This window comes from Sparus aurata, chromosome 20, assembly GCF_900880675.1.
Source record: "Sparus aurata chromosome 20, fSpaAur1.1, whole genome shotgun sequence".
Classification (NCBI taxonomy): domain Eukaryota; kingdom Metazoa; phylum Chordata; class Actinopteri; order Spariformes; family Sparidae; genus Sparus; species Sparus aurata.
Window position 1 is genome coordinate 9,276,500 of NC_044206.1, and position 25,011 is coordinate 9,301,510.

Here is a 25,011-nt window from a genome sequence, read left to right on the forward strand (position 1 = left end):
GCTCAGTTTCAGGTTCATGCTTTAACGTTCAAAAAACACATTATTTTTCTCTGACTGTATATCGCTCCAGCACCTCTATTCACCATCTGTCTTAACAGTCTGTTTTAGTATGCGTCTCTGTCAGACCTCCCTCCCAAAAAGCCCTGTCTACTCTGATTGGTCAGCTCTCACAGGCTTGAGCAGGAGTCGCCAAACGTGTTTCCACGTCAGCAACCTGGTCTTCTTTCAACCAAGGGGGGGTGGCATGACTGAGGGCAGGTACTGTATAGTCGTAACATCATAAACTTACTTAAGTCCTAACGGCTTATTTAAAGGCAACGTTTTTAAATACAGCCTGTGTGCATTTCTCTGCGGATTGGTGGACTCTGTGGAGCTGATTTGATAGCGTCTCTGTATCTAAACGGCACGTAGACCTGCATTATAATCAACAATTATTTTTCACAATATGGGACCTTTAAGTCTTTAATCACACTTTAAGTTTTAAGTTGAAAAAATCCGACATATGGCAGCTGATTTTGAACATAATTTAATAGTAATTGCTTGGTTTTATATTTAGGTGCAGATGAAGAATTTGCACCAATTTCACAGTTTACACTACTACATTACACTGTGCAATCCGCATTTACAAGCTGATATGTTAATGATATGAAGTTGAAATAGAAAACTTGTCTATTGGCAGTTTACATTTGTATTTTTTCACAAGTATTTCATAACCACATTTGAGGAATCACTGAAAAGGACGCGTATTTATGTATATTCCTTGTAAACGATATCATCCTATCAATTGATTTTGCAAATGTTTTACTCCCCTTTGTAGTAGTGGCTTAAGAAATCCTGCATCGTTCAGGCTCTAATTAAATTGCTGTAGTTATTTAATAACCTGCTGAAAATATCTTGCATTAATATGAAAAAATAAGCAACAATCAAGTCTTTTTTCCAATGGTACAAACATACTTTATTGTACAATTAATTTATTGGCAAAAAACAATCAGACCACCAAAATAACTTAAAAAAAAGAAACTAATGAAAATGGAGCAACAGTTATTTTTGCTTTCTCTCAGCAAGCACCAAAATTGTTAACAAGAGGAACGAAAAAGTGGTCAAAGATTCCATTTGAATACTAAACAAATATTTAAATAGTCTTATTTCCAGTCTCTTTTAAGGAGAAGAAATGATTAAAACATAACTATTTGTTCAGTTGCCATCGGTTTGTACAGTGATTCAGTATGTTTACAACTATATTCATGTACATGAAACATTTCTTAAAAAGGATGGTATAATATACTCCGCGGCCTCCCCAGGGCAAACTGAATGACTGTCTGCAGTGTCTTTTTGCATCACCATAACATCTTTAATACAAAACAAAACGTGTTTTTATCTAATAATTCCTGTAGCTTCAAGTTTTATTTCCAAAAAATAAAATTAAATAATATATCTATATATAAAAGACAGTTTTTCCTTGTTTTTTCTTATAAAATAAGTCTCAAGATATATTGCCACCTGGTTCTGATGCGTCCCCTCCCCATACCCAGCAAGCCCAACATTTTGAGAAAAATAGTGAGTATGTGAATAATGTGTCTTCAGTCCTCTCCATAAAAAGCTAAGTGACCAAATTTAAACTCTTTCATATCACACCTCTAATCAACCTCTGCATCGGCTCGACTTCATGTGGATTTCATGTCTACGTTTTGAGATTGTTCAGGTGTGTGACTTGTTGCAATAACCCCTCCCTCCCTAAAACCTTGTCAAAAATACACAGAAAAAGGCGCATTGGTGCTTGTGACCTACTACACCCCATACTGTACCTTTTAGAAAAAAATCTCAATACTGTACAGTAGCTCAGGAGTACTTTTTTTTCTTTTACAGATACAGCAAATATCCAATCAAACAAGAGGGGAAACGAGCAGCAGAAAATAGTTTCTCTGCTCATAAGGTTTTAAAGTATGTACAGGTTGTTTTTTTTTTGTTTTTTTTACATCTTTCACTTTCATTACAAAAAAAACAGTATCTAAGTCCACCATTTCTTACTTTGTACAGTACTAACATTGAATTAAATCTTGTGGCTGAGAGGCAGTCATGAGGAACAAAGGGGAAGAAGAGAAAGGACTGCTGAAAGGGAAACCGTTGCGGGGCGAGGGGGGGGGTGAGGATACAAGCAGGATTCTCTTAAACCTCTGCAGCCCAAAAAACAGACAACTTTCTCCATGTCACAGTTCATAAACAAGGTTGTAATATATGTACACGCACAACCTTTTAACATCAGCCAGCTGGAAACAGGGGCACAATACACCTCTGACAGCTAGACCATCGGACATCAACAGTTCATCCCTCCATTTTGAGCAGGCGTGGGGGGGGTGGGAGGGGCTGAGGTTCAGGGTAGGGAAGGTGTGCACATTCATAGAAGAACTGAAGATGGAGGGTGGAGAGGTGGCCCACGGGTGCAAGGATTTGTTCTGCGGATCTGGCCATCATTTGCAGAAAAATACGACCAAACCCACGGTCATTGTCACCCACTCCCCAAAACACTGTTGAGGTTTAATTTCAACCTATAAACCCTGTCAAAAAACAAGTAAACTATGAAACCTGGCAAAATCAAACTGCATTTAGCGAACCCTCCCTCCCACCTATCAAATTAAATAAATTCTATATGAGTGAATTGTTGCAGTCGCGGAAAAATGTACATTTGCTGTGAAAACTGTCCAGAAGACGACTCCTCTAACAGAAGATATGTTGATGCTTGTTTTTAACGATCCATCGAGGGAAAAAATAATAATAATAATAATAATTCAGAAATAAAATATACTTAACTCTCTGCAAAATAGATACAAGTATGACTGGGTATTTGAAGAGGAAAACGGAACAATAAAAAAGGTACATTGTGTCAACTCACTTTAATTTTTAGCCACATTTAAAATCTTAAAAATATTCATAAAAAGGCAAAATTCTCAGTCCCCAAAAATATTGTGTCATAGACTAAGGAAGAAATATCTTCAACCTGAAACACTGCCCTTCCACCTTTTGTACACAATTGGCAAAAATATATAGATATATATTAACAGCAATAACTTACCATTGTTTTAATTTATTCATTTATTGACTTCTAAGATTTATGTTGCATCTCCCATAGGAAGGAAGCTTCAGTTCTTATTTATACATCACAAAAATATTTAAATAAAAAATAAAAACTTCTAAAACCCCAAAGCCGTAGTCCCACCTCGCTCTCATTCCATGGCAGTTTGTCGTTTGGGGCAACTGATCAGAGCATCAAGACAAAGAGACAGTATGGAGTCAAGGCTACATCAGGTCTAAACTGTTGTGGTTAATGTTCGTTCCCAGCTCCTGGTTGTTGTTGCTGCTGTTATTATTCCCACCCAACATGTCCGACTGTCCTGCCTGCCCACTATGCATCCCAGTCATCCCGCTCAGCTGGGACATGATGGAGGTCTGGTCTGAGCTGAACTGACTGGGATCTACAGAACTACCCTGCTGCTGAGATAACGCCTGCTGCTGGGACTGTGGCGGTTGGGGTGGTGCCATACTGGGGTGGTGTTGGCCTAGGTGACCTGGGTGGGGTGAGCCAGTCTGGGTCTGAGGGGAGATGCGATGAGGTGAGGGCTGAGGCTGAGGTTGGGAGGAGGGCTGCATGCGTGGGGACGGGCTGGAGTGCGGAGGCTGTGACTGCGGCCTTGGCGATGGCTGAGGTGACCTGACCTGACTGCTGAGTGACCCTGCTGGACCAAGTCCTCCCTGTCCCTGGAGATGGGGGTGAGGGGACTGCGCCATCTGCTGTTGGGGACTCATGGGACTGCTGTGCTGGGCTGGAGAGCCCCCACCAAGGTGCTGCTGCTGCAGGAGCCTCTGGTGGATATTCTGGTGCATCATGCCTTGGGAAGTTTGCGACAGTGGGGGCCCGCCACCAGCTCCACCTTGTTGTTGCCCCTGTCCTGGTCCACCTTGTCCAGGCTGGAGTGGAGGTCCTCCTGGTCCTCCAGTACCTCCACCAGGCCCTCCATCCTGTCCTTGATGCCCGCCTATTGAATTTTGTTGCTGCTGTTGTTGCTGCTGCAACTGCATCTGATGCTGAAGCCTCTGCTGGAGCGCTGCAGCTACCTGTGACATGGAGTTGGGGTAGCCCTGCTGCTGGCCTAGCTGTGCTGGCCCACCCTGTGGTCCTCCTTGCTGCTGGGGACCCCCAACAACTCCACCCCCAGGCTGGGGTTGGGAAGAGGGGGGTATCCCTGGTTGTCCCTGGCCAGGTTGCATGAAGCCTTGCTGGCCTGGCTGCTGCTGGAGTCCTTGTGGCTGCTGAAACTGCCCATGGCTCCCCATCTGCTGCTGTTGCTGCTGCTGCTGCTGCTGTTGTTGTTGTTGCTGCTGCTGCAGGTGTCGTCTCATCAACAACTCTCTGAACTGGGGACTCATGTTGGTCATGTTGCCTTGTTGCCCTGTTTGCATTGCTCCCTGTTGTTGTTGTTGCTGTTGTTGTTGTTGCTGCTGCTGTAATGCAGCAATTTGCTGTTGTTGTAGATTCCCAGGCAACATTGGGCGCTGCTGCTGCTGTTGTAACTGCTGAAGCTGAGCCATGGTGGGGATATTCCCTCCACCTGCTCCACCCTGAACCATGTTCATTCCCGGCTGTCCTGCCTGGTTCACATTAACCTGCTGTTGTCCATCTATATTAGCCAGCTGGTTAGCCCCGGGCCCTCCAACACCAGGCAACCCTCCAGCAGCCCCCTGGAACCTCACACCTCCAGGGGCCCCTTGTGGAGGCCCTCCTCCTCCAGGGCCACCCTGACCACCCTGATACCTGGCTGCTCTCTGTCTGATAAAGGCAGCCATTAGGGTTGGGTTGGAACGAAGGATGTTGAGGACTTGCTGCTGTTGGAGGGGTGAGCTGGGAGAGCGCAGTGTTCTCAGGAGGTCTTGTAGTGCTGCCTGGGGTAGGTTTCCTGATGCAGCTGCACCTGCTAGTGCAGCAGGTACTCCTGCTGCCGCTCCTGATACACCCATTACCTGCATCAGCCCACGGTTTCCCGGTTGCGGTTGTTGCGGATTCATTTGCTGTTGCTGAGCAACTGCTGGCTGCTGCTGTGGTGCCATGTGACCCATCATGCCTGGTCTTTGTTGTGGGTTCATGGCTGGTCCCCCAGCACCCCACTGCTGGTTCGCTGACTGAAGTTGTCCACCTCCCTGCTGGACTTGTTGAAGCTGCTGCTGAACTTGAGGTGGCAATTGTGACTGAGGGCCACCTTGCTGCATCCCTGGTAGCATTCCCTGTTGCTGTGGGTCTAACATAGTCCTGCCAACAACTCCCTGAACCTGAGGGGGCATGCCCTGGGCCCCAATGTGGGGCATGCCCATCTGGGCCTGGGTGTTCTGATGGTGAGGATGTGGGGGTATCATGCCCCCCTGACCCAAGCCACGAATCTGGGCCTGGGCCTGAGCCATCTGTCTTTGTGACTCTGCTAGGCGCTGGATTTTTAAGGCTGTCTCTACAGCAGCCAGAGGGGGCCCTTGCTGCTGACCTTGTCCAGGCATGGAGCCCTGGCCCTGGTTGGGTTGTTGCTGCTGCTGGGGTGGGGTGGCTGGACCCAGTCCAGGTTTTCCCAGGGACTGGTGGAGAGGTGAAGCTCCAGGTGGTCTGGGGTTGTATGGAGGCAAACCACCAGGGTGCTGCTGCTGCTGGAGTTGCTGAACATTAGGAGGCTGCTGTTGGAGCTGAGGCACCATCTGCTGCTGAGGAGAGTTCATCATCCCCCCTCCACCTCCACCACCCACTTGCTGAAACTGATGGAGATGGTGTTGTGGAGGCATGGCTCCACCTTGCTGTTGAACCTGCTGCTGTTGGACTGGAGCTCCCATTCCTCCCATTCCACCCATCCCAACTCCCTGCTGCTGGGGAAGTGCAGGCATGTTCCCTTGGGTGGGTGTCTGTGGAGTTGGAGGCTGTGTACCCACAGATGTAGGTGTGCCAGGACCAGTAGCTCCATTGTTGGCTCCGGGAGAGGGCAAGCCATTACCCCCAGGAGCTCCTCCAGGTGTTGGCTGGCCCACTCTCTGCATGCTGGCCATCCTCCTTCGTAGCATCTGGGCTTGCTGAAGCCTGTGCTGCAGCTGCTGCTGGCGGAGCTTGTGCTTGATGTTTAGGCAGAATGGGACTGGGCACTTGTTCTCCTGACAGTGCTTAGCGTGGTAGCAACACAATGCGATAAGCTGCTTGCAAATGGGGCAGCCACCGTTGGTTTTTCTCTTGCAGCTTTTTGTGTGCTGAACAACACGTTTCATCTTCTGACAGGACGGTAGAGAGCAGTTGGCGTTTCGACACTGGCAGGCGTGGACAAGGGACTGGATGCAACGCTGGATGCTGAGGCGACGAGAGTCTCCAGGGCTCTGAGTCGTAGCGGCAGCCTGGTTGCTGCTCTCGTCGTCCAAACCAAGGCCTAACTTCTCCATCTTGTGCTCGTGGCCCTTAGTGTTGTAACATGTGATGCAGAGGTCGTAATCCTGGTGGGGATAACATGAATAATGGTTTAAAATGTTTAGAAGTGAAAATAAATTCCACAGCTTCATATTTCTTACAGGTTACCAAAAATCAGCACTACCAAAACAACCCTTCCCCATCTCACCTCACAGACAGTACAGTGGAAACGAGTCTCCACATGGTGCTTGCATTCGTTACAAGTGTAGACAAAGCGGTCCTGACTTTGGTTATGCAACTCCACCAACATGCACATGGAGCTCCACTTAGACCTCCTCAGCGAGCTGAACTCCAGGTGTTTGTCCCGGGCTATTGTCAAGAAAGCATCACGGCCATCCATGAGGTCACATGCCATAAGGCCATCAGGGTCGACAATAGGGGGCAAGGCATTTGCCATGGGGCCTGCAATCAGTCGGATCACAAAGAACACCTAGGACAGAAAAAATACAGTTTAAGGATGGGTGAAATGTGCTTATTAAAATGTTTTTTGAAAAAAAGTTAAGTTAACTTAAAGTTGCCTGAGATTTAGGCATTTAAGTGTCATTTATTTTTCTCATACCTCTTTGTGTTTTTCCATAGTCGCGTAGAGTTTCTGTGAGAGGTCATTTGAGACATTTGGCATCCCTGGCTTCTTCTTATTGGCTCGGCTCAGGCTGCTCTTGTTCTTACTCGTCTTCTTGTTGTTCTTCTTCTTTGCATTTTTACTGTCACCTTTTGAGTCCTGCACAAGAAAGAAGGTGTAATATCAATGACAGACACCAACAAGCTTTTTTTCACTTTTTTTTAGCACTACACCACAGAGCAAAATGTATACTCATCAGAAACATATCGATAAGTCATAGCGTTCGTACATCAATACTCTCATTGGAAGTGCTGTTCTCCTCCCGTTTCCTCTCCTCCTCCTCCTGCTCCAGTTCTTTGATGCTCTCCTCCAGCACATTGGGCCAAAAGTCACCCTCAAAGTAAGGCAACTCCTTGGCACTGGTCAAACGATCCTCTGTCGCTTGCTTGAAGATATCCTTTTGGGGTAAATTGAAAATACAGTTAGTGTTTTGCATGGATAGTAATCAACAAATATTAACATCACCTATACCATCCTACGTATACTTTATCACTGTGCTTCTCACAACTTCTAACCTCGAATCTCCAAAGTTACCATTCTCTAACACATGAGAATGAATTTGATTATGGCCCCTCTACCTTGTAATCGTGCACTATCCGCTCTGCCACAGCTTTGTCTAACATCTTCTTGTACCACTCCTGGAGGCGTTTAGGCTTTGGAATCTTCTGATCTGCAGGGTGACAGTGGAAGATGTAGTCATCCCCCTCACTGGGAGGGCAGGCCCAGATGTGCCCAGTGACGTACCTAAGGAGGAAATGCAAAAACAGTACACAATAAGCAAAATTGAATAAGCATTCTGATAGTCGTTACCAAAAATGAGGAGCAGCACTCACCCCAACTTCCTGACATACTCCAAGTAGCCGATGAGGACTTCATGGTAGACTGCTGTTCTTAGACTGCGAGGCCGGAAGAAGTGTACACTGTCCAGGTAGGATATGTAAACTCGTCTGAGATGGTGAAAGAAGAAATATTAATGTTTTAAGAAAACATTACATTTTCAAGAAACTACATGTTTAGCTATGCTTGTAATATGGAGATGTCCTTACCTCTGGTTGGGCTGCGGGCAGTCAGATCCGTACTCTTGAACATGCATACCAAAAAAGCAAACTTCTGCTCCGTCAATGTCCTCAAATGCAAAAAGGGCTTTTGTCCTGTATGGAAATGACTCCGACATCTCTCCGCTGTCCACAAATCTGTTGACAAAAACATGAGTATACATTTTGTGACAGTAAAATAATAGAAAATATATCTGCATCACTCAAATCATAGCAAATTACTTGTACAATATAAGTTATTGAGATTAAATAACCCTACTATTTAAAAAAATCCATCTGATTGATTGTTCTATTCTATTTAACAAGAATTAAGACGGACATCTCTAACTCTTGATGGGGAGAGCAGGATTTGTTAACACTCAACTCCGACAATGTGTCTCTTACCTGGACTTCATGCCTGGTTTGACCTCCACAACTTTGTCAGAGACATGGACGACACGGATTGTGACTTCTCCTGACTCTGGGTGGTTCTGTCGCTTCAGGAAGTCATTTATCCTATTCTCCAGGTAACTGCCCAACTTTGTCTGTGGCAACCCTGTGTAGGGAAGCCAGGCAACGCATTTTAGTTTTAGTTTACTTATCTTAAAAAGCAAAAGCAAAGGCAGAAAAGTAACTTAAAGCATTATAAAACCAGATGTGGAATTCTCCTTCATCCAAATACATATGAAGGAATACTTGTGACAAACTGTGCAAAGCCATTAAGTAACTAAGTTACAGTGTCAGAGAAACTACACTGAACTATGATTTTATTTGGTGGCGATTTCATACAATTCTCTGGCTAAGCAGTGATGGAACTACAGTTGAAGACATAAATTAAATGGTAAATGGTGATGACATGAGAGGATTTTGTGTGGCAGCAGTCCAAAATAAGTAGGTTACATTTCTAATACACCATGTTTCTGTATGAAAGGGGTACACACAAATAAAACAGATAGAAACAGACAGAAACTGGATAGAAGAGCAAAAAGTATCAAGCTTACTTTTGGCAGAATACTTGTTCTCTTTCCTTGTCTTATTTGCCTTCTTTAAGCAGCCGTCACATACAAAACTGTAGACAAAAAAAACAGTTGAATTACACGTATTGAATTTGGCTTTTACCATTTTCAGTTGTTCTCAACTCAGGTTGTTTTTTGCTAAACATTGTTTGTCTCTCACCCTGCTGGCCAGATTGTGTCATTGTGCAGAACACAAATCTGATGCATCCTGCGCCCACAGTCCATACATTCAACAAGCCTGAAAAAGGGGACAGAGATGAACATACAAATTACACACTTTGGTCCTCTACACAAAATTCCATTTCAGTTTCCTTCCAGAATGCTAAGATTTTATATTTGAATATCAACTTACAGCTCAGGGTCCAGTGTGTCATTCTTCTTCTTCTCAAACTGTTCCTTGTTTATAGATCTGAAATTAATGAAGAGGGGGTGTAACAATGTGTAGGATAACAGGAAGAAATGTTCAAACTACAGCAAGAAAAATACTGTTGTAAAACTTATAATAGTCAAGTATGATTTAAGAGTTGGTGGCACATAGCTATACTACTAGGATAATTAAGGCCAGGGTAATCACTTTTCAAGTTGATACAAGAATTTTAAGCTTGGGTTATCTTGCTTTATACATGGACTATTACTCACGTCTGTGGCTGGGTGGGGTCGTCGCCCAAGGAAACCGTCTCTCCCTGGATCTCGTTGAAACACTTCTCACAGAAGTGGTACCTGTTAGCAAGAAGCCCAAATGTTGGTGAACTACACCGTTCCCCACAGCACAGTCAATCACAGACAGCGCATGGGAGGGCAGTCACCAATTGGTACGGGACATGGGCATGGTAGGGTGCCACAAGCGGAGCAAGCAGGAAGTAGGAGCGCAGGACAGCAGAAGTCGTCATCACAACAGCCAGTCATGATTTTGAGGGGTGAGGGTGAGGGGATGGGTTTGGAGGTGCATGGTTGGTCAAGGCAAAAGCAAGCCAATGTTGATATCACAGCCATTGGAAGACAGACAAGTCATATGGACCGGGAACAAGAAGAGACGAACATCCAAGACAACACACAGCAGAAAGCCGAAGCAAAGCACTGATTAGCAATTTGGACATGACAGGATGAGCAACAACAACAACCAACATCACAGTTGGCAGAGCAGGAGCAGAATCAACGGGGGCTAAACGTGAGGAGGGAACTGGAGCAGGAAGTTGCAGCACAGGACGTAATGCAGACACTGAACAAATGTGAACAAGAAAGCACAGACGACTGCTCAGCTGTTCATTCATTCAAGCTGTTCATTTTAAAGTCAGTCCTTTCACATTCCATTAAGGCCTTCATAGGTGTGTAAAAAAAAGACAGGAAGAACTTAAGATTTTTGCATTATTGCTGCATCTTCCTAAAAGAAAGTTATCTGTGTGTTCAAAAGATGATCTTGTGCAAATGCACACAGCACTAAAGAATCAGGATATTATCATTGCTTTTGTCTTCAAAGCTTTTTGTAAACACTTATTTTGTTTAAACATTCAGTGCTGAGGTGATATTTATAGTTTCATGACTCCAAGAACAACTTAAAGAATGTGAGAGGAGAGGACCGACTGTTAAAATGCCAGTGCATTAGGTGCCAAACAAAGGTAAAAAACGGGGAACATGAAGTGAACGGAAGCGTTTGGAGAAACAATTTATACATTGATGACTTCGCAAGAGAAAATGGGAAATGGTATACAATTCAATATATAATTTCTTTGCTTTAATCTTTTACAATGAATCCCATCTATAACCCCTTCCTGTTTAAGTGTCCCATTCAAACACCAGTCTAGTTGCCTTCCCCTACTAGTTTCCCTCCATACCTGTTCTGATAGCTGAAGTAAGCAGCATCTCGGGGAATAGTGCACAGCTGCTTTCCATAGCAGCACAGTGTCTGGGGAGAGAACTCCAGCTAATGGACAGAAACAAAAAAGAACATATTCATTTTCTGACCTCAGCGAATCAAGGGTCAACACACCTGTAGTTAACATTAACTGCTGCAACATATGAGAGTTTATGCAAAACATAAACAAGGTTTTCCCAACAGGACTTTACGGACTTTACGGGGAACTGCATTATTATGGTCCAACTGATTTAGGTTATCATTTATATTGTCAAAATAATGTTTACAAGTTAAATGTCAAATATATTGACTGGAACATGGGCATTGCAAAATACGTGACATTATTAAAATGAAATATCATTAGTGAGGACAGTCCTGCTGTGTGAGATGAACCTACATCCACATTATAGCTGGAAAAACTCCCCCAGTGGAGTGCTTAAGCTCATTTGTTTTTGGCTTAGGTTATGTAAAAAGTAATTAAAGCTACTTTGCGTTTCTGATTGTCTGACCCTTCAGCAGGCCTCTCATAATAAGGGCCAATCAGTTTTGTTATTTGTCTGCAAAACCAAAAATAGCAGAGTCTAATGAGAGCTGAAATGTGATATGGCGATGGTATGCCCAAGGCCAAATTTAGCTATGAACCCACTTCACTGCTTCCATTTTCATATGTGAATGATGAGAGTTAATTTCTGTAACTAAAATATTCTTCACACCTTCTCTAAACATATTCCATGTATAGAGAGACATTCTCAACATACATAAAATCAAGCACTCCATCTCATAGGAAGGCACCTGATGGTGAGTTTACAGGTTGAACAGTACTAGAAAGGTTGGTTTAGTGACACTGAAAAAAGTTGAGAAGAGGGTGGGAAAAGAAAACTTTTTGGGAGTTACCAGCCTGTCACATTATCAAGTGAAGCTTTAAGACGGTGAACAGAGCAGTACCACAAAATGCAAGAAAAAAATGAAGTTTAATGGCCAATAAAGGTAAATCAGCCTATTTTTAAATAAGATGAGAATCAAAATCAACAAAAGTCATCCTTCAAAGCTAAACAACATGTTACTTCAAAACATCCTCCCTGTTTTTCACAACATTGCCGCTCACCAAAACACATTTCAAATTCCACCCATCTGGTGATAAGTCCAGCAATCAGTCTCACCTTCCTCCCACAACAGTAGCCAAGGCTCTGCATGACAGGATCAATCTCCTGCTCAAAAACCTCAGCCAGCTTGGAGCAGTACTTGTAGACTCTGGATGTTTTGCGGTTGTATAGCCAGGCGTTGTTGAACATCAGCCAGATGTCATCCACATACTGCCAGGGATCCTGGTATTGACCTACAACCAAAACACAAAGCATGGGATGACAGAATGAGAGAACTCTCCAAACTTAAGATTGTGGCTGACAGGAGCATCTGCTATAAATGGTCTGCAGGTTAGTTGTACTGGTTTCCAACCAAGAGGGGGGTGGAAAATTAATTGACATGAAATATGCACATCGTGTCAAATAAAATCAACAGAAACTGTTCTTTCAAACAAAGCACAGCAAAAGGAGCAGTAGAAAAAAACTTTTGTTTTTATATTTCTTACATGTACACAAATTAACTTACGACTTCACTGAATATATACACATTTTGTTTAATCTTTCAAAGAACCAAAGCAAAAGCTTAATGTGGTACCTGAAGATCCCCTGGAATTATGAAACGTTTTAATATTTAGCATCAAGTACAAACCTGTGTCCAGCTTCCGTTTGATAGTAGACAGGTCCATAGGGTTCTTTACTATCTCAAAGTAGTCCTGCAAGAAAACAACAAGCATGTTTTACAACTGAGCAATTTTAACTCTTGTCCCAGTTTCTGAGAGACAATTATATACACCAGTAAAGCAGGAAAGGTGAAGGTCATTGTAAATACACCACAAGTAAACAGCAGTCAAGACATGCTGGGTTTTCATCCAAGATCTCACAAAGTGAGGTAACACCAAAGGCAGCAGCAGTTTCAATTAAGCAAATGAGGGGGGGAATACAAGCAGAGAAATTTGGAACCATGACAGGGACAGTGCAGTTTAAAACAGAAACAAATAGATCTCAGTGTCGGCAGGGATACATACAGGTATGCACAGCAGTTGTGGGTCCACAGGCATTCTGAAAGGCAGAGACTCTGGATCTTGTCTGTAGAGAGATTCAAGTGTGGGCATCAGGGCCTGACGGAGCTCCTCTGGCTTGAAGACTGGGAAGAAATAAAAATTGGAGAGGGGAATTAAAAACAGTTAATAAAAATATATACACACAGACACACACACAGGGAGGATAAGAAATTGAATATACGGTCAGAAGTTTTCTGATAAAAACTTAAATCCTCCTTACTCTTCTTTTTCACTGTAGCCTGTGGTGTTGTTGTGTCCGACGTCTCCTCTTCCTCTTTCACCTCCTTCTTTACCTCTGGTTTCCTGTCTTCTGTCTTCATGCTGGCCATCGGCGTTGTTGTCGATGTATCCATGGGAACTCCTTTACCTCCCTCTCCAGAACACTCTTCCTTTTTCACCTCTGATTTCACAGGCTTTTCTTCCGTTTTGAGGTTGCTGAGCTTGCCTCCTTTGGAGCAGCTGCCAGTATCACTCTCCTCCTCCTCATCCTGCTGCTTGACCTCCATCTTGGGGTCGAGGTTGCCGGCTGAAGCGTTTGACTGGGGCTGCTGGGAGGAAGTGTCCAGGCTGCTGACAGAGGCTGGAGTCAGGGCCTGACTGTCTGCTGGAAATGAACCCTTTTGGGACAGCTACAGAGGGACAAAGAAACAAAGTCAGGTGCAAAGAAATAATGAATACAGCAGTGATGCACGGGAGTGTACAAACTATTAAATGACAGGATACACTGAAGTTTATGGTATTAAGAAATGTGGGAGGGAGATGAAAATAAACCTGAAGGACATTGGTTACTACTACAGGATCAGTAAGATCTGTGGAATAAGGTGGAAATGTGTAAGATTACAATAGGTTAAATCCCACTGACCGGAGTGCGTGGCAGCTGGGCACTGTGCGGCGTTGAGCTAGAGGCCATTCCAGGGTGAGACGGAGTGGTCGAACCAGCTGGCCCCATGTGCTGCTGCTGGAGGGACTTATTGGAGCCGGGGCCCTGGCCGTGCTGGCTCTGTGGGGGGACTGAAGGTGGAGCCAGCTGTGGTGCATTAGGGGTGTGTGGCTGTGGGGTCTGGGACCCGGCGTGTCTGGGGGGAGTTTGGTGAGGAGTAGGAGATCGGCTATGAGCAGGGGAGGGCGAGCTGCCGCGCATGGCAGCCAAATGGGGGATGGAGTTGGGTTGCTGGTTTGTGTTCGATGGAGTCATTGAGGAAGCAGGGGCTCCAACAGCTGAGTTGGGACCTCCGCCACCCACGCTCTGAGGACCCATGGGCCCCACTGGTGGGACACTACCTGGACCACTGGCTGAACCGGGCTGTGCTAGAGGACTAGCAACTGGAAGAGAGGGTGGAGTTCCCATCTGCGTCTTAGGATAGAAGAGGATGAAGGGAGGGTTGCAAAGAAGGAGTGTCAATAAAAGGAATAGTTCAAGAAGAATATTAAGCATTTATAATCACTCTCAGAAGATTGCCTATAAATTAATAATGTGCTACAACCTACAAAAAAGCCCAAGGAGAAGAAGTTGTTTACCAAGTCTTCAGTGTTTAAATTTAGACATTTATACTGTTGGAAAATGTTTAAGAACTTTTATACACTTTATACAACGCACTTCTATTTGTAATTCCTGGGGTTAGGGTTAGTCAAAACTATTCTCCCTGGGAGGCCTATAGTGCTCTTTGACGGCACAGGAACAACTCACTTGCTGTATTAAGTGTTCCTGGTTAACGCATTTTAAACTTACATCAATTTCCTACTATTACAAAAAATAGAGCATTAGAGCAAAAACAGAACATTTATTTCTAAATGGATATTTGTGCTTCAGTATTAACAATTTCCTATACATCTAACATTAAGATATCTCTAACAGAAAAAAGAACTTCATGCCAGCTTACCTGTGCCATGCCTGTCTGTGCTCCAGATTGACCCATCCCAGGCTGGGCTGCTCCAACTCCTGGTCCTGAGCCTGGAAACTGACCCTGCGATAGATACTGATTCTGAAGCTGGTTGACACTGGGCTGCCCCATCCTGGGTCCCACCATTCCCATCTAGAATTCAAGTATAAAAAGGCATGGGAAGGGTTCTTAGACAGGTTTATGCAACATTTTCTGCCAAGCCTTTTGAATAGTTGGGGAAGCATTCTTGTAAGCTAGTTTGTAACAATTCATTTTCACCACATTTAAATTCCACTGTGTAAGTGTATAAAAAGTCTGAGGGCACTTAAATGTTTTCTTAATTGTGTTTATGGGCAATTTCAAAACAAAACACTGTGACATATTGTGAGCTCACTACTGACCTGGTTGCCAGTTGGTCCCATGGGGAGGGGAGGCGTTGACCTCTGGCCCATAGACTGCATACCCATCTGATTGAACTGATTCATACCTGACAAAAAAAACGCATGGAATATTAAGATACAACACACAACATTTTATGTGTAAGCATAGGTATATAACATATTTTGTTCTTAAATAGATCCCATAAATGTGCAGGGAGGTTTTTATGTGTTTTGAACACAGTGCAGACTCAACACATTTTTGACTGAAAGTAAGATTTGGGCTGATACAATAAACACAATGCCTATGATTCTTTACCTGGGCCTTGCATCCTATTGACCATTTGATTGGGGCCAGTTGGTCGCACCATTGACGGGTCAGGGAGGGGACCGTCTGTAAAAATAGAGATACAAGATTCAGGAAATCAACCTCTCACTGTGAGAACTGGGAGAAGAAGATATGGCAATACCCCAACCAAGTATGTGTGGAGACACACAAAATCTGGAATGTTTCATCCTTTTTATCAAAAGATCTGTGGGACACTTCATTAATAATGTGTGTCAAAACTGACCCAAATCAAGACACAGACAATACCAGGCAGACTGACACAAGTTTCTCTATTCAGAAGACCTAGCGTTACAAAAAAAGAAAACACCGGACAAGAAAATGCATGGCAACAAAACCAAAGGAAAGAATCAGATAGATGTCAACTCCTCTTCTCAGCTAAAACGATACTTTGCAAAAACAAGCTGGACAAGTCTTTATTCTCAATAAATGAAGTAAGAGATATAAAACACTGCTAAAATGTCAGATTCTGTCGGATGAAATGATCATCAGTCTACATATGCAGCATGTCCACTTACTTGGAGGCAGTCCAGTGGGGGGCTGACCCATGCCGGTGGGACCAATGCCCAGACCCTGCTTCTGGAGTCTGGTCCGCCTCTTCTCCTCCAGCTCCTTCTGGATCTTATAGATCTTCTCCGCTAGCAGGTGATAGTACTCAGCCTATCAAAAAAGAAGGTAACAAAATGAAGACAATGTGGCAACGGTAAAAGTCTTAAACATAGTAGAGCAGGAGAAAATAACTTTTTGAATATCTACTGTTGAAATAGAACTACAGTAAAAGTTCCTTGTAGGTGTCTTATTATTAAGGAAAAGGGGGTTGTGGCAGTATAATGCATGAAAAAAATGAAAAACTTAAGCTTGAAGTAGTTCAGCTGTCAGGCTCAAATGCTCTACGTCTTTATCCATGGCCCACAATGGCATATTGACTAACATTTTAAATTTCTAGATTCAATTTATGAGAAAACAAGTGACAGGCACCCAACAATTTCCCCCTTTTTTTCTGACATTAAGAAGACCAACTTACTCTGCTGTTGGCTGACTCATACATGTCTCCCTCAACCTTTCTGGCATATGCCACCAGGTTCTCCATTCGACGGTCTTTGAGGGCAGCAGGATCTGGAGTCGGAAAGATGGCCTGAACGCTGTGGGTGGAGAAACACAGAGGGGAAGGAACAAGGAATGTGTTAACTCCTGTATTTGTTTATTTGTAAACCAAAACCTTAATCATAGGCTCTGTGAGAGAGCTTCTATGTGGCTACCTCTGTTGTAGCTGGGGTGGCAACTCACTACCCTCTGTGTGCACATGTCTTCGTGAAGTGTCAGAGCATAGTCATAGCCCTGCTTTTTAAGTTAACATTAGTGTTCATCAGCAATAAATATCTTGTCAAGCTCTGAATACAATATAGTTATAAGCAGGTCCACGTGTTGCATTAGTTGCAACAGAACTCTAACTAAATCTCTAGCTCATATACAATGTATTGCAAAAGCTTGGTGTGTGTTAAGTATATATCAGTATGTCATAAGCACATGCTTAACTGAAGTTTTGAATCAAAGAAGACATGTACATGCTAGTTATGAACAGCAGTCATGTTTTTGACATTGGAAACACTCCTTGAATTAATGTAATGTACCAATAAGATCACATTCTTGTTCAGAGCAAATAAAAATGGTCTCAGTGGTGGTTCTTCTTAACACTTACAGTTTGTGTACCAAGTGGTTTCGTAGGTCCTGCGTGATGTCTTCATGCCAACTTTTCCTCATGCCTGAAGCTGAGGGAGGGCCTGCTGTGGGCATGGAGCCGACCCCACTGGCATCATTCATCAGACTAGAAGGGGTAGGAGGACACAATTTTAATTCTGAACTTCTTATAATAACATAGGTGGTGGCCTGCTGGTTTGATGCAAAATTGATTAGAAATACCTACCACAGAGCTCAAGATTTTCAGTGTTTTACTCAAGGTATCAGCAAAATGGCATGTTATGGTGTTTGCGTTCCTTCTTACCCTTGACTTGTCACGTTGAGGTGCATCATGGTATCCTGCAGCAGGCTGGCTTGTTGGTTCTGAGTGGGAGTTCCCACACCTCCATTTACTCCCATAGGATTTGTACCTATGCATAGAAGGACAGGGCATTATTCAATAATTAGTTTTAAGTATGTATTCCTTTCCTATTGATAATATCGCAGTTATATATCTATCTCTGGAACTCTGTGTACCTTGTAGTGCAGTTAAGTTAAAAAACATATTTGATCAGACTGCTATATCTCCTCTATCTTTGGGCCCTTTGAAATATGCTTTTAGTGGGTACATTTTAGAGTTCATTCTGGATAAACAACCGCTGAAACCTAAGTTGAACTCCCACTTTTAAAACAAAAAATACCTGGAGAGTGACACAAGTGAACATGCAAGTTTCCAAACTAACTCACCCATTGGGTTTAGAGGCCTCAAGCCTGCCTGGCCTTGGAGGCCTTGGTTGGACATGTTAGGCTGGCCGGTCTGAGCCTGGACTTGGTTGCCCTGGTAGGTGAGGCCCAGAGCTGCGTAGGCTCTTTCTATGGAACTGGGATCGATCTGGCTCGGCGGGTTGAGGTTGGGAGTAGTTGGTTGGCTACCAGGTACTGCACCAAGGGAACTGCCCAGACCTGCAGCAGCACTGCCAAGTAGAGCTGTGAAGACATAAGAAGAGGAGAGGTGATGGTTAATAATACATCTGATCTGTTCACATACATACATAAACTGTGACTGAATGTTCATGCAAAACGCAGCCAAAAATCATGCTGCAAGTCAAATAATCATTTAGCCATCTTTAGATAACATTTAGCTCCCTAATAATGCCAAGGTTTGCAGGTTCAAATCTAGCAATATATTTGCAAAGGTTGCGTAAAATAAGCCAAATTGGTAATAGTATTGTGTAGTGAGAAAAAAGGGAATGTATGGCGTTGTTTGGTCAGATACAGACACTCACACTGCGGGTTCCTCTTGTCCCCAGCATTCTTCAGCGGCAGGCAGACAGGACAGTCGTGCCGCGTACAGTTCTTCCAATGGGAGATAATCTGCCTTGATGATGCACAGTGAGCAACTGAGGAGGGAAAAGGGGCAGGGAAAGTTGGAAAACCCAGAGGTAAAAGAGGCAGAAGAACAAGAATGAAACAAAAGTGAGGTCAATGAACAAAAAGATTAAGTTAAAATTGCCAGCGTCTGACCTAAAAACAACTGCTTAATCAGCAAGACACAGAAAACTGTTGTCTAATGCTGCTGTTATTGTATCTACTTACTACTACCCACAATTATAAAAATCTATCAAGAAGCATTCTCTCTGCAGTTACACACTTGTATAGCTTATGCCTCCTGTGCTGTTTGCCTAACAGCTATAGTGCCACATCGGCCATACCTATACCTTCACTTGGCCAGTGTATTTACTTGCCCTCAGCTCGTCAATCTAGCAAATCAGTGATAACACCAAATCTCTTCCCTGAGCATGCCAGGTGACATCAGCCCAACAGAGCTTCTCAACAGAAAGAAAATTACAATTATCACAGTGTTTCTTCAGCAGAATAAACTGTGCTGGCCCGACCCATTATAATGAAGAAATATGTCAACATTTTGATATGAATTCCTTAAATTAATATTATTTTTTCCAGACAACAATGGATTTCTATAGCAATATGCATACAACATGTGCTGAGTGGATAAATAAAGGCCAATTATGATCTCACGAGGTTTGTTGGCCAAGATATAAAAGATAAAGTAACCCTGTGTTAGCCATGATAATGTTCAAATATCTCTGTACAGCCTGCTTGTCAAACACAGAGGCAGATCATAGCTATCCAGTGCAGGAGCATGCAGCATCCCTTCCACTCACCCTGACAGGATTTGCCAGCCTGGCAGTGAGTCATGTGGTTGAGGACGTTCTTCATAGTGCGACAGTGGGGCAGGTTGCACTGCCGGACTTCACCATTGGCCTGCTCCCGCCGCTGGCACTTGTGTGCATGGAGCAGGAGGACCAGTTGCTGCTGGATTAGCTTGCGCTTCTCAGGGTCGGCTGTGGGTGGTGCTCCAGCTGCAGCAGATGCTGCAGAAACCTGGGTACCGGGACCCACCAGACCTGCCTGAGCATTGGGCACCATCCCTGAGGCGCCTCCCACAGGGGCACCAGAGGGACCACCCACACCCGTTTGTGACTGCTGGGAGCCCTGTTAGTTAAGAGGGAGGGAATAAGAAGTGAGGGCGTGGATGAGACAAGAGGAGTAAATAAACAGGGAAAGGTAACGTTGAAGGCAACAGGGAAGGTGAGAGGAAGAAGAACATAAAAAGGAGAGAAGAGGTGATGTTTAAGGTAATAGATGAGTGAGGTTAGTGAAAAGAGTACAGAGCAGTAAAGTGGAAAGAAAGACGGGAGGGGAGAGGTAAAAGACAAGGGGAGCATTTTTAATTCATAATCAAATCTGCCAACTTGGTAAAAAAATTGTAGTACAACTCATTCTTGCATCTAACACATAAACATTTTTTCCCCCCCCAATTAGTTTGCACGTGTTCCCTACCATGGCAGCCATTCCTTGCATGGGCTGGTTCTTCTTGTCTACATTGAACTGGGCCAGGCTATTGGCCATGGGACCTTTGCTCTGGAGCTGAGGGCCCAGCCCTGCACCTCCCAGACCTTGATTGCCCTGCCCAGCATACGGACCACCAAAAGGGCCCCCTGGGTTCCCCATCATCCCCATCTAGGAGTAAAAAGAAGAGGGGAGTTGGTTAGAATTATGACAAACCATTCAGAATAGAAGAGAGTGATGCATCTTGCAAAGTAAGACAAGTTAACAATTAATGGTGTAGTTACAAACACACTTCACTGATGTTAAAAGTGAAAGCTTTTCAACAATGATGAACAGTATTTTGCATTCTGGCAGTTTGCAACATCCTTTTCGAGTCCCTTCCAAAGATGTCAAATCTTGGGTGCTAACTGAGCAGGACCTGTAGATATGTCCTCACACCATGAACCTCATCAACGGCAAGAAAGTTCAAGAGATTTAATTTCACCAGCGGATATCAAATATCTGTTTTTACCACTTGAATTGTCTATCGCTCAAACTCAACAGCCATCAAGTCACACTAATGAAGGAAGAAAAGCTACTTTTAAATTAATTAATCAGGCTACAATATCAAGTAATGTGTAATTAGTATTTGAAAATCACCTTAAACTTTAGCAAACCAGTTTCGTTCATCAACAGCAGTAACATTGGCTAGTGGAGTATGACAGCAATCTGACATGAATTTTCTGCCTGTACACTGAAGGGGTTGTTTTTCCCTTTTTTTAAAATCACTGATCTATTCATCTTTAGCAGCTTTGTCTCTTTTTTTCTTCCATCACCTTTACAAGTTCCACTGCATTTTTATTCTATCTCTTCCTATACCTTGCCTGGAAACTCACTGCTTTTGATCTCTATGGCTAACTCAAACATCAGCATCTCCACCACATTCATTCAGCAGCATCAGCCTGCCACTGCAACATTTCTTCCGACACTCCTGTGGGACTGTCAATCACACAAGCAGACGAGCTTTCTTCCACTTCAAGTGCAAGCACGAGCATGGTGTGTTTTGCTCAGTTGTTAAAATACATTCATGGACCCAAAGCAATACTTTGTGGGTATAGAGTATACAGTAATGTAGCTTAGGTTAAATAGAAAACAATAGCAAAATATAATTTGAAAATAGGTTTTCTACTGACCTACCATCAATTAGATAATAATTTGTTTTTTATCACTTATACTTACCAAACGATAAGTGTAAGCAATGACGATGCCTTTTATGAAAATGTGCATAAATGTTTCTAAATAATTCATATTTCTATTTCAGAAGTTAAGCTTTTGGGTAGCAGTAAAGGTTTTTTACAAATTAAATGGAAGATAGCGGGAGTGCTACATGTGAGAACAACACTTAGCGATTACTTGGATAAAAGTTTTTTTTTTTTTTTTTTACCCAATATGGTGTTTACTATATTATTGCATATACATTTAATCAATTTTTAAAAGTGCATACAACAGGGTAATATGCAATGTTTAAAACATGTCCATAGGAAAAGAACATTTCTATAATTAAAAGAAGTTCTTACCTTGTTCATCGCTCCAGGTTGCTGGCCTCTCATCCCAGCCTGGCCCCCAGCTCCTTGCTGCTGAAGGGTCTCAGCCAACAGGTTGCTGTTGCCACCCATCCCCTGAGTCCCAAAGCCCATCCTGGGGGAGCCATTCATCACCTGGTTCCCAATCATGCCTGGCTGCTGCTGTCCATTATTTCCTTTTTGCTGTGCTCCCATCATGGCCCTGTTCATGCCACCCATCATTCCAGCTGCAGCGTTCTGTTGCTGCTGCATCATGTTGGCCTGCTGCTGAGGGGAGAGATGTTGTTGCTGCCCCTGGCCCATCATCTGTGGAGGCCCCTGGCCCGGAGACGCCTTCATGTTCGCCAGGTGTTGCCCCATGGCGGTGGGACCACCTGGGCTGCCCATGGCTCCTTGGTGCCCTTGTTGGGTGGAAGTGGGCGCGCCTGAACGCAAAAGCTCAGACAGCTGTTTGTGCTTGGCCACTGCATCCTGACCGCCAGGACCCCCTCCAGGACCAAGCCCAAGACCCATTCCTCCTGGCCCTCCACTGCCTCCCCCAGGACCTAGCCCTGCAGGTCCTGCTCCCAGTGTGGTGTGCAACTGGCTGAGGTCCCCACCATTGATCAGGCCAGGTTCATTAGAGCTGATGAGCTCGTCTGGGAGATCATGCTCCAAGTCAAACAGTGAGCCGAAATCTAAAATGGAAAAGAAATACAAAGTTTAGAAGGGGGAGACAATGAGATGGAACACAGGGAAAGGGTGAGAGGAGGACAAAAAGGGCGACAGCCATGTTAAGCTGGTATAATCCTTCATTTTTCAGCATGACTGACTGAAAATGCAATTGCATGCTTGTCATTAAAAACTGTTAAAAGCAGTTTAGAGGTGTATGACCAATTTTCTCCCACCAGAATAAATAACATGCCATCACACACTACAACTGAGCACTAAACTACAGGTGAGATCCAGAAGAAACGTGTGTGTGTGTGAGATCAAGATGTATGCAAACAAACACGCCCACATGGCCTATTCGCACACAAAATCCTTGACCAGTAAAATAACTCAACATGTTAGAAAGACAGGTTTGCACAGACATGGTGACGAATGGACCATTTCATAGAAGTGACGCCACAAAATGGAGCTAAGTCACTAGAAAACACACAGCTTAGGTGATCAAGAAAGATGCACAATCAACATTTATACATCAATAAGTTCTTCCAGACTTTTTTCTTTTTTTTTAAGTAACAAGACAATAACATCAATCACAAAAGTTACTGCTTCAGATTTCTCATTACAGGTCAGATAGGTTAAGTCAGCTAGAAGACATCACTATAGGTTAACAACTGTGATGGTCATGTGCCATTAGTGTTTGTTTTTTATTTGTTTTGATGAATTGTGACCATGTTAAATGATTAATCTACAGTGGAAATGATCAACATTTTATGATTTGAGGCACAAGACCAGAAATAAGTGTGGCAGAGGTATAACAATTTCGTGTCTTGGGATTTTATTACTCAAATTAACTAACGTTACAAACACCGTGCCTGGCAGGGTCACAAACAATCTGAGAAGGCAACAAATGTGTGCAATGAAGTGAATCCCGTATCCACAGATCATTTTCTTTACAGCACAGCTCTGATCGTCAGTATATAGCATGCAAGGTAACACAAATGTGTGCGACGTCTGAACGATTTACCCGTTACAGTCCCTTTCCCCAGATGTTGACTGCCACTGACAACCTTAGCTAAGTGCACAGCCTTATATGCAGCCGATCATGGTAAAATGATTGAGTGAATGATCAAGCAATACAATCTGGTTGACTGTTTCGTGCTTGGAGCAGCATTTGCTTGATAACTTGACTCGATGGTTAATATCGCAGTGGCTGGGCATGGCGCTGTCCATGCTCCACAGTTTTGTTCGCAGGCCACTATTCCAGCTGCTGTCACACGCCATCCACCAAAAAACACACCAACAATGGCAAATTGAGCTTAACAATCAGTCGGACCCGTGGGCCTAAATTTAGCTCTCCCACAAGGCGATCCCCACCATCATTGGCAACCTCTGATTTCAGTAATACCATCAGCGGTAGCTAGCTAACGTTAGTTGGGAAAGGGTCCGAGTTATGATGGGGCAACACAACAGATTGTTTCAGACGTTAGAAGCCTCAAAACTCAATTAACAGGATGGGGCTGACTGTAGCTGACTGTCAATATGGCAAAACTGGACGATACCGAAAACTTTATCATAAGTTGTCTTGGCATTGCGCTTATTATGAGTCCGGCTAAAGTAGCCATTAGACACGGGACCGTCAGTTGAGGACCCGCATTCGACTAGCCTAGCGTTAGCCGAGTTGCTAACCTCAGCTACCTCCGGCTAAAATGGCTGTTAGCATGCGAGCTAGCAGGGGGAGCTCTTCTTCACGTCCGACACACACTCACTACTAGCAAGCTAACGTTAGCAAGCTACGACAAAAACAGAGGAGTAATCCCGCGTCTTCTTCCTCTTTCAAGTCAACCCAAGCCGCCAAAAAATAACAAACTGAACGAATAACACCGTAACAAATGATATCGTTAAACAATACTTACCATTTCCATCGCTGGCGGAGGCGGAAAGTGCCGGAGAGGAGAGTTTAGGCCTCTTGGCTGAAGGCGGGCCAGAGTCCAGAACGTTCTCGGCCATATTTTTTCGAAATAAAAATATATAAAGTATCCACAATTGCAGACGTTTTCACGCCGTTAGAAGCTCATTCCTTTTCGTTTCCAATATTGCGACTTTTCCCCCTCCTTTTGGGGGACTCAGAGGGGGAAAGTCCCGTGTACAAATTACTCCTCTTTCCCTAGGTTCGCCTCTCGATTTCAGCCTCGGCGTATATCAACCCCCCTCCCTCCCTCCCTCGTCGGATTTTTTGTTCTTTATAAATTTCTGCCAGCGGAGGAGGAGGGGGTCGGTGAAAGTAAAGAGGGAGACACACGCAGCGGCTTCCCTCTAAACTTACACAGCCTCTTCGGATGTAAATAAACTGTCCCCGCGTCTCTGTCCCATGGTTGCATCCGTCATTTCAACCTCCTTTCCAGCGGAGTCTGGATGGAGATAATGTCGGGCAGAAAAGGCTTGTTTGCCTGCGAAGTGATGGTGGTGCTGCTGGTGGCAGCGGGTAAGGATGAGGGGATGCAA

The 25,011-nt window shown here is 44.0% G+C and overlaps 1 protein-coding gene across 4 annotated transcripts; it reads right to left on the minus strand.

Moving 5' to 3' along the window:
* Positions 1–930: 930 nt before the first annotated feature.
* ep300a (EP300 lysine acetyltransferase a) lies at positions 931–25,011 on the minus strand. 4 transcript variants are annotated; one of them, XM_030399292.1, is made up of 31 exons: positions 24,423–25,011; positions 21,853–22,535; positions 20,288–20,467; positions 19,609–19,939; positions 18,712–18,825; positions 18,173–18,412; positions 17,751–17,856; positions 17,448–17,573; positions 16,773–16,890; positions 16,267–16,408; positions 15,722–15,796; positions 15,427–15,512; positions 15,026–15,178; positions 14,008–14,499; positions 13,366–13,774; positions 13,110–13,228; positions 12,734–12,797; positions 12,163–12,338; positions 10,983–11,071; positions 9,790–9,870; positions 9,503–9,559; positions 9,311–9,388; positions 9,136–9,203; positions 8,540–8,690; positions 8,147–8,293; positions 7,934–8,047; positions 7,679–7,844; positions 7,330–7,497; positions 7,038–7,199; positions 6,627–6,908; positions 931–6,504 (listed from the first exon to the last, which is right to left on the minus strand). In XM_030399292.1, the coding sequence occupies exons 1-31, from the start codon at positions 24,514–24,516 to the stop codon at positions 3,295–3,297; spliced, it is 8,481 nt and encodes a 2,826-aa protein (XP_030255152.1). In that variant the 5' UTR covers positions 24,517–25,011; the 3' UTR covers positions 931–3,294. The 4 variants fall into 4 exon arrangements, with proteins under 4 accessions (XP_030255152.1, XP_030255150.1, XP_030255149.1 ...); XM_030399290.1 differs by having other exon boundaries at positions 9,790–9,900; XM_030399289.1 differs by having other exon boundaries at positions 9,790–9,900; positions 18,706–18,825.